The sequence below is a fragment of the Oratosquilla oratoria genome, chromosome 24 (assembly GCF_046742065.1).
Source record: "Oratosquilla oratoria isolate Oo_2021 chromosome 24, ASM4674206v1, whole genome shotgun sequence".
Classification (NCBI taxonomy): Eukaryota; Metazoa; Arthropoda; class Malacostraca; order Stomatopoda; family Squillidae; genus Oratosquilla; species Oratosquilla oratoria.
Window position 1 is genome coordinate 54,097,649 of NC_134800.1, and position 10,000 is coordinate 54,107,648.

The following is a 10,000-nucleotide window of genomic DNA, read 5'->3' on the forward strand; positions in this document are numbered from 1 at the left end:
ATAACAGGTTCACCTACTTTTGTTATATAATTGGAAATCATGTGGGTATTTGTCAAAAGTGGTGAGTGGTGAAATTTTTATTGGTGTGGGAGATTGGGTTGGCACGGTGCGGCTAGAGACATTTCAGTAATGTCATGGTATGGTAGATGTCCGGCAAGGGGTAGGTGGTGTTACTCTTTGTGCATATAAACTTTCTGTTGGAGTGCTACGAAAGGCACCTGCACTGACGCATAAGCCAATGTATTACATGGGTTCTGATATCGAAAGGGTTGTGGCTGTAGCGGAAAAGTAGACCTGACATCTGTAGTCGAGTTTGCTCTATATGAGGGCCTGGTAAAGAGACCATAGCAATTGTCTTTCTGTTTCTCAACTTGTATGGTATTGTACAGTAGTTTCAAGAGATTGTAAGTGCGGAGGCGGGATGCTTCTAGATGTTTAGGGAATCCAGGTGAGTCTTTTGTCGAGAATCAATTTCAGAAATTGGTTGTGTTCTACCTCTTGCGCAGGGGGGTGGGGTTCTTAGTGCACTGATCTTTGCAGCAACGTCGTTTACAGAAGTGTATGGCAACTGATTCTAAGGTGAAGAAACGGAATCCATGGTCTTCTGGTCATTGGTGGCGATTTTTACTATCCGTGGGGAAGTTGGACGATTGCTCCGAAATTACATTGTAGATTGTTCTCAAGTTTGACAAGGAGGCAGGGCGGGAGTACAACAGAGGACTTTGGGTCTGGGAGGGAGGTGATTTCCTCTAGTTGTTGTTTGGTTATCATTATCATTCATGCCACGTTAGATACGGCTCCCCAGTCAGGATAGATTTCGGGAATCTATGTTTTAGGTACCTATTACAACCCCTTGGACGTCTGAGGATGAGCAGAGCGGTCCCTGAATAGGGCGGCTCATTCGTGTTGATCCTTTGTCTAGGGGGGATTTTGTCCAGGGGGGATATTGTCTTGGGGGGATTCTGTCCAGGAGGGATATTGTCCGGAGGGATTTTGTCCGGGGGGATTGTGTCCAGGAGGGATTATGTCCGGACACCGTCCGACCACAGGGTGACATTTGGCCCTACACTCTCTGCCGGGTGGGTTGTGACAAAGGGGTGCCAGAAATCATCGTCTTCTGTCCACATCGTCACGAATCATCGCCGGAGGGCTAATGATTGTTAGTTGGAAGAATGAAGCTCTTGATGGTTAATGAGAAAGAAGTCTGACAGTGATTATATCCGGTCGCTGTCTCACTCTCGGTATTAACTCTCGAGTGGAAGTTTGACCAAAGGGGTTTCACTGGAGGTTTCGAGGTAGCATTTAGTTTTCTTTCAGGCCGCTTTTCGAATCAGCTTTCGAGATTTTGCTTCACTCTTTTTAAGGAGTTATCACACTGGGCTATTTTTCCTCCGACATTCCACCTCCAACCTCCATTTGAATAACTAGAACATGACTTCGCTTACAGAAACCTAGACTTAGTTCGTCATTCATCTTTGCTATATATGACGGAAAGATAATTTGATATTTGGAGATTTGAAAATTTAAATATTGTAACCGAAGTCGTTTTTACTCAAACGAACTCTTTACTGATGAAGTCTGTGGAAACCCAGTGTGATAATTTCTTTAGACAGAAGAGCCGGAGAGGGCTACAAGACCTTGCAGAAAAAAAAAAAAAAAAAAAATCTCGGAGCTGAAGATGACGGAATGTAGGAGTGGCCCAAATGGCCCTTCGACATTCAGTCCTAAGTCCAGTGGGCATCACAATGTGGAGATTGCCTCGTTTCATTCCTGACAAATCAAAGAAGTTTTCATCATTTTCAACTGCAATATTTTTTTTTTTTTTTTTTTTTTTTTTTTTTTCTATTTCTGCCGGGGTTCCTCTAAACAAATGGTGCCTAGCTCGACAATTCTCAATCACCACCAATACCTTCGGTGTAAATTAATACCAATATGCACTATCCAGGCAGGTCTTATGGTACCTTGTGCAACTTCTCATAGGCTGGTAATATCAATCATTCATCTTTCTGCAGTTGCCTTTTGTATCTGTTACATTAAGTGTGGCTTTCAGTCGCTCAGGAGTAAACTATACATTTTCCACCATTGGATTATAAATCAGAAATAACACTAATATAACTTTGGTCTTTGCTTGAAATAAACTGGACAATATCTGAGAAAGTTAAATTCAAAAATAATTTTATATATTTTTTCTCCTAGTTTGGGATCTCTTTCAATTTCCCTGTCATCGATATTTTCCCTTTTCCTATCATAACTGACATCTGACATCACCACCAGGTATGAGGTAATGGTACGGCCCATAGAGCGGAACACATGTGGTTGCAGTTCTTCTGGGAAGATAACAGAGAAAAAGAAATCGGTGTATGAGCCACTTTGGAAAGGCGAGCTGGAACCCTCGCAGTGGTACTACGTCCAGGTTTGTGCCAACGATTCATTGGGGCGTCAAGGCAATTGGATGAGGACACCGGAGATCTTGGTTCTCCCACGTGATCCCAATTATGATGTGACCGTCAGTCTGACCGTCAACGACACGGCAGTGACTCCCAGCTGGAAGTATGCCTGCCCCTTCGTTGGCAACGTCACCACAGACATCGAACTCTTCAACCCTGACGTGCCCTTTTATCGGTAAGCTTTTTCAAGGACGCGCACACACAAACACAAATATGTTATCGCATAAATGCACGCATACACGTGCATACGCACACGCACATGCGCACGTGAACACGCGTCTTTTTATATACATATTTCAATAATAGCTAAATCAATAAACAATCAAACAAATGAATGAACAAATAAATAAATGAATAGATAAATGAATAGATATATAGATAGATGAATAGATAAAAAAAATGAACAAACAAATGAATAAACAATCAAATAAATACATAAGTAGATGAATAGATAGATAAATAGATAAATAGACAAATTAATCAGTAAATTAGCAAACAAATAAGTAGATAAACAAATAAATAAACAAATAGATGAATAAATAGATAAATTAATCAGTGATTAATAATAACAAAAGTAAATAAATGACAAATAGCATGCCTGCAATAGAATCGCTCTGGAAATGGGAGTTGTCTATGTAGGTTGGGGGGAAGTGTCCCTTTCTTTTCGTAGCTAGGTCCAAGTCATAAGCAGGTGGAAAACCATCACAGGTGAGGAAGTTCCCGAGTCTCCCAGTGGAGGGAAGGAAAGATAGAGGGTATCTGTTGACGCTTGCATAAGGTAACTGTACAGAAAAAAAGAGCGAGACGCGTTGCTTCTTGGCCACCCAATGAGAAGAGGCACGAAGCTACCAGATTCTGAATACCATCATTGTACGGGGTGGCTGAATAAAAAAGAATATTAATTGTTCAAAGGAATTTTATAGAGCACAGACAGCGTGTGTACACTTTGAAGACGTTAGTGACACTGGCGTTGCCTGGGGCACGCCGCTTAATTCGCGGGCAACATTAAAAAAAAACAAAAAAACAAAAAACAACGCATGGTTCGATTACAAGAATGTACAATAATCATAATACATATATATTAATAAGTAAAAACAACGGGAAAGTATACATAAAAATACAAGAAAGGTCACCATTACATCATCATCAATTGCGAACATACACCGGGGGAGGGTGTCGCTACACTTACACATCGTCTCCAGTCCCTCACGGTCTCTCCGAGCGAGCTCTCATGCAGACACCCTTCTCATCCCAAACAACTCTCGACAGGTTCCATCAACTTGCCCGAACCATGAATTCTGTGGTCGTCCCCTTCTTCGTCTCCTCCATCGAGGGTTGTTTCTTATGGGGGTAACTCTGTGAGTGGGATTAACATTAGGAAAGCGTGCCACATGCCTATACAGTCGGAGTTGACATCTCACAGTAAGGTACCTCATGATTCTCCGAGGGTAATTGGTACTAAAGACATTGGTACGCCTCTTCAAGTCAAAATTCAATGTCCATGTCTCACAGCCGTTCAACAGGACAGGAAGCACTTTTGATTTGATGATTCGCACCTTAGACCTACATAGATATCAACAACACCACATACTTTGGTTGAGTGTGTTCATAACACTATGAGCAATGCCAATTCTTCGAAGTATTTTCTGACATAACCCACTACTGTTATGCACTATACTATCAAGTTATATTAAGCTTTCCAAGACCTCAATGACCTTGTCACATGCATAGACAGACTGAACTAAGTCATCCAGTAGGCTTCTAAACGCCTGGACCTTGGTCCCTTTGGAGAATCCCGATCAACCCTGCAGTTATACGGGATCTTCCAGTGAGTACTACCAATATGTGATCAGTCTCTTTGGCCACCCCACAGTCATTACTATACCATGTCTATTGGCGTGGCTCTCGTCTCTGGAACCAAAAGCAGCAATTCTCAGCCTCCTGAACTTTGCAAATTTATAAAGAGAAAGCTGCTAATACTTCTGGCTCCAGAACCATAGGGGCCAATGCATACTTTATAGCCAGGTCTGCCGGTGCCGATAACCGCACTGACGTCCACCAAAACAAAATTTTTGACTCGTGACGGGCACTGGACAACTATAGATTCAAGCTTGGCATAGAACATCTTCTCTTGAAGTTCATGCACCTCAGTAGGAACATATACTGCAACAAGAGAGATGAATCTCAATGTGTGCATCTGCCTCACCAGCATCATTTGCTCATCAACAGGATTAACCATTATAACGGCACGCTGTAGCCGGCTAGATATGCATACAGCTACTTCTGGGAGGTTGGACCCATCGGGGCGGCTCGATTAGGCATATTTCTCACTATTGATCTCACCACTGCCTGAGAGAGCCATTATATTCAGTTTAAGCTACCTGAGTTCTGCTAATAAAAAGGTAGTCGATCGTCTTGGGAGAGAGATAGAATGTTCCAGACGCCCAGAAGGAGAACTCGACGGAGACTCATCCCGGGCCTGGTTCAATTAATCGTGTTTGTGCCTCATTTGCAACATCCCCGGCAAACCGCACAGTGGGCGTGGTGATTTTGATAGAAGCAGATTGCAAGTCTATTGCTTGGGGACAGGCAAACGTTGTTTCTGTGTTTTCAAAAAGAAAAATAAATCATCTATATGCAACTACAGGCCGATCAGCTTGGTATCAGTTATAGGTAAAATGCTTGAATCAATAATAGTTAATAGAAACAGAGATCACATCTAGAGACAATTTGATTCGTGACTCACATCATAGGTTCTCTAAGGGAAAGTCATGTGTTACTACACTTCCATCTTTTTACACTGATGTATGCAAGGCGTCAGGTAACAATGATAGTTACGATGTTGTTTACCTTTACTTTAGCCAAGCGTTCGATAAGGTGACCCACCAGAGACTACTAAATGAAGTCAAAGCCCTTGACTTAGTGACAGAAAACAGCGGGTCACCATAAACGGTGTAAAATCAAAATGGGGTAGTGTTTCTAGTGGAGTTCCACAGGGCTTGGTTTTGGGTCCCTTGTTGTTGATTATATACAGAAACGACTTGGACAATGGGATTAATAGTGATGTTAGTAAGTTTGCGGACGACACTAAAATAGGACGCCTAATTAGGTCAGGAGAAGACGCAGAGATTCTGCAGGAAGATCTTAACAAATTGTTCACATGGTCAGTGAAATGGCAAATGGACTTCAATATTTCAAAGTGCACCGTGTTAAACGTAGGGTTACAGAACCCCGAAAGCAGATATAGCTTAGATAACACCTTTTTAGGGAAAACTAAGTGCGAGAGAGACTTGGGAGTTCTAGTGAATCTTGACCATAAATCTAGGAAACAGTGCATTAGCGCCAGGAATAGAACTAAGAGAGCATTAGGTTTCATTGCTAGGACGGTTAAGAAAAGAAGTGCAGAGGTAATTATTAAACTCTATCTGACGTTAGTTAGAACCATCCTTGACTATGCGGTACATTTTTGGTCTCCTTCCTATAGAATGAATATCAATTCACTAGAATCAGCACAGAGGAGAATGACCAAAATGGTACATGGACTCAGAAATCTACCTTACGAAGAAAGGCCTAGGCACCTTAACTTACACTCTCTGGAAAGACGCAGAGTGCAGGGTGATCTAATAGAGGTGTTCAAGTGGATCAAAGGTTTTAACAAGGGTGACGCAAACAAGGTCATCACATTAAAACAAAAGGGAAATCGGCAAGTACTAGTTTACTAATAGGGTGGTCAACGAATGGAAAAGACTTAGTAACCACGTAGTGAGAGATGAAACTATCGGTTGTTTTAAGAAACTGTTAGACAGCTTTATGGATGGGAATGACAGGTGGTAATAGACATGGAGCTTCCTAGTGTAAGACTTGTGGTCTCTTGTAGTCTCTTTCATTCTTATGTTCTTATGAATCTCCAACAAATTCGTCAAATATAGTTGTCATTTACATATATCTATTACTTTCTATTCCACGCTCCCTCCCACCACGGAGCTCAACAGGGGGGCACTAGGATTTCGGTATACATATAGTACTAACATATACACATATAGTCGCATGTGTCATTGAAGAGTATTCGCACCCACCGCCTTGATGCTAGGGGTGCAATTGAAGATATCCGCAATACTTGATTAAGTTAAGAACCCAGATTCCAGATTTACATTTGTCGCTTCTTTCTCCCTTTCTTTTTTACTTAGTGTGGATATTGACCCCCCTGTCTGCACCGAGGAGGTAGAAATGCAATGCAATTGGTCGATCAGCTGTACGAACCTCCGGGTTGACACGGTCTACAAGCTCAAGGCTCACTTCACCTTCAACGACGGCATCTACTCCACAGAGAAGGTCTGGGAGGATGAGCTCACGACTGACGCCAGGGGTGAGTGTCATTGCCAATGCCGGGGAAGGGAAGAAGGGGACGAAGGAAAGAGGGAAGAAAGGAGGACGGGGATGCTCTTTTGAAGAAGATTAATATAAAACATGTTGCGGTCGGGTGCAAGTGTCACGTCACGTCGTAATGTTTATCTGGGCCTGGAGCAGTTGTCTTCAGGTTGGAGAGAGGGGGTGGAGTATTTCGCTTTTGATAATGGACATTTATAGTTCTGGAGGAGTATGGTGTAAAGTTTGGTAGTGGCTGTGATTCAGAGGTAGTTATTGGTTTGGCGGTCGTGGTTTGTATGGTTAGATATTAGGGATAGTGCTTGTGAAATTGTTTAAGCTACTTGGGGAGCTGAAGATATGGTTTGGCCATTAGTATGGAGAACGGGGAAAACATAAAGATGTTTTGTGGAGAATTTTCCCCGTATTTTGGAAATATAAGTTTGGTAGAAAATTGTTGAAGTACAGGTTTGTCATGATTTTCAGCGTGCTTGACGCCTTATACATTGTACTTGCGCTTTTGCTTTATTGAAAAGTATAGTTTTCTAGGGCTGGATGTTTTTGAAACTGGTGGAAGATCATCTTTTTTTTTTTATATAATTTCATGTTGTGTAATATGGATTCCACCAGAGGACTGTTGTGTTGTGGTGGTGTTGTAGATGTTATGTTGTTTGCGAGGTAAGTCAGTATCATGTCGATGTTCTGGTTATATATATATTGTTGGTTGAAAAGTTTTTCAATCAGTTCGGAAAAGGGACCATCAAGGATGTGGAGATGGGAAATGGTCACTGTTGTGTAGGTCTGGTACTATCAACCATTCATAGACTAGATCTGGTGTACATATATAGGCTAATGGATGTGTAGGTTACTGTTTGAGGGTGAAAGGCTGTAGGATAGTTTGCGTTGTATAGTAATAGGAATGGTTTGTTAGTGGGGGAGAATATTAGTTTTGCCTCGCGGGGGTTGTGATTGTGTCTCCTCTTGTATTGAAGTCTTGTAGAAGATATGGGGGACTATTTGGGTAAGGATGGCTATGATCCTTGCGCTCCAACGAGTCCGTTCAGAGTGGGGCAGAAGCGGAAATTCCCCCGTGTGCGACGTTGCCAATTTGACCACCAATTATCGGATCGTTACTGCCACCTGTGACCCAGTGACACCTCAGCGTGGCAACATGGGGAAAAAGCACCGTCACGTGTCATAGCATTTATTCAAGACGTTGTGATAATCTTAAAATGTGATACTTACTGTACTATACATCTTCCTTTACTATATACAGAATATAAAAAAAAATCAAATAGCACATAGATGGGAAATAAAGGCGAGAGAAGCATGTACTAAGAATGATTTGGCAGAATGGATCAAGACGTATGCCACAACCTAAACAGACCCCTTGGAGCGCAAGGACTATAATAACATTTCTGAAGCAATGCCTTGTGATGGGGGAAGTATAAAGAGCAAAGGGATATTGGGCGTTGTAGGAGCACTGGCTCTATAGGCTTAGAAAGGGGTGAGAAATGGTCGTAGACGAAGATTGGGTAGACGAAGATTGAAGTACCTCCTCGTTTGGCTTGGGTTGGGAGATGGAGGGTTAAGTATACGATACAATTACTTGTTACTTATTATATTTCTTTTTAGCAGATGCTGTTGTTTATATTGGTGGAGAAGGGTATTATCCCAGTTTGGGATAAGTCTTCGTCACTTCCATTGCATGATGGATTCTATTACTCTCTGGTTTGATGTGATATGCTGATTGGTTTGGGTTTCGTACCCTCGGAAGGATGGTGAAAGATTTGTAATTCTTTGCAGACGGGAGTCTTTCATCATGCTTGGGTATCGTTTTTGGGAAGAGTGGGTTATGGTCAGAAGCGAGTCTGAACTTGATATGTACTCGTTCCTTCCGGTTTGGTCTAACAAAAGCATTGGGAGGTCTAGGAAGCTTACACATGATTTGATGCTAGTGGGCATAGTTGGTATTGGGGGTATGATCGATTTGAACTTACAGTTCCAGGCTTGACGCTGGAGATGTTCCCATGGGTATTGTGGATGCGGAAGACTTACTTCTGATGTCTGGAGAGACTATCTCCCACACTGGTGGTGAAAACTTTAGGTGATGTTGTTTAGATTGGAGTATCTGTCAGGGCTGTCAAGGCTTTGACTTTATCACGCAGAGTTCTTGATTCTAGTTCTGTTATTAGGGTTTCCCCTTAGGGCCACATATCACAGGGGGTTCCACATTTGTCTTTAAATCCAGCATGTCCTTTCATAGCGGATTTTTTTTATATTGATTCACTTTTGGTTGATTTTAGTACTGTGGGTGGTTTAAGTCGGTGTCTACTTCGTCTCGTTATGAGTCACACTGGTGGCTGGGATGAGGGTTTTAATATATAATTGATTGTAGGAAAGAGGCCAAACGCAGAGTATGGGAGTCCAGTAAATTTGACGTTTCGCCCAGTAGGGCTTCTTTAGAAGAAGCCCTGCTGGGCGAAACGTCAAATATACTGGACTCCCATACTCTGCGTTTGGCCTCTCTCCTACAGTGCTGTTGCAGTCGTTCCTGCTTTTACTCATAATTGATTGTAGTGCTTGGGCCTGCTGATAACACCGATGGTGACTGTTATAACCATATAGCGTATTAGAGGGTTAATAATTCCTCCAATGTTACTGTTGTAGACTAATCTCAAGATTTCAGGAAGGGGTTTTCTCCTTGTTCAGAGGGATGTGTTGCGTAGAGACGGTAGTACAACATAAAACCTTGGTTTTTGGAAGGACTGTTACCCCTTCCTTGTTGTTATTATTTGATATTCATGATTGATCACATTGTCAGTCTCAGACGCTCACTGACTCCTGGTTGGGAATCTAATCCATAGGAGGTGGTAAGGAAGCCGTTGGTTTTCCATCAGTCTGCTTTCGAATCTTGCATAGAGAAATTGCATTTTTTCATAAAGGTACGTTTTGTTCGGTGCGGCTATCGTTCAATGATCGTGAAACGGTTGTCTAGAGCACTAATCCTTTGTTTTTGAATGGGAATCTTCTGTTTTGCTTCAAGCTGCAAAGTGCGAAGCTGATAATTTTAACCAAACCTATCATCGCGTTTCCCCAAATATGACGCCAGTTATGGTGAGCGTCACCAGCCAGGCTGTCGCAGGCTAAAATAGTATCGACCAAAACGTATTTTAAGCAGGAAGAGA

General features: G+C 42.2%; 1 protein-coding gene across 2 annotated transcripts in view; it reads left to right on the forward strand.

Moving 5' to 3' along the window:
* LOC143038638 (uncharacterized) overlaps positions 1-10,000 on the forward strand; it is a 55,419-nt gene that overhangs the window by 22,543 nt on the left and 22,876 nt on the right. For both annotated transcript variants that reach the window (XM_076208116.1, XM_076208115.1), the window contains 2 exons: positions 2,275-2,622; positions 6,635-6,813. In XM_076208116.1, the coding sequence (XP_076064231.1) occupies positions 2,275-2,622; positions 6,635-6,813 (527 nt within the window). The remainder of the gene's footprint in view (positions 1-2,274; positions 2,623-6,634; positions 6,814-10,000) is intronic.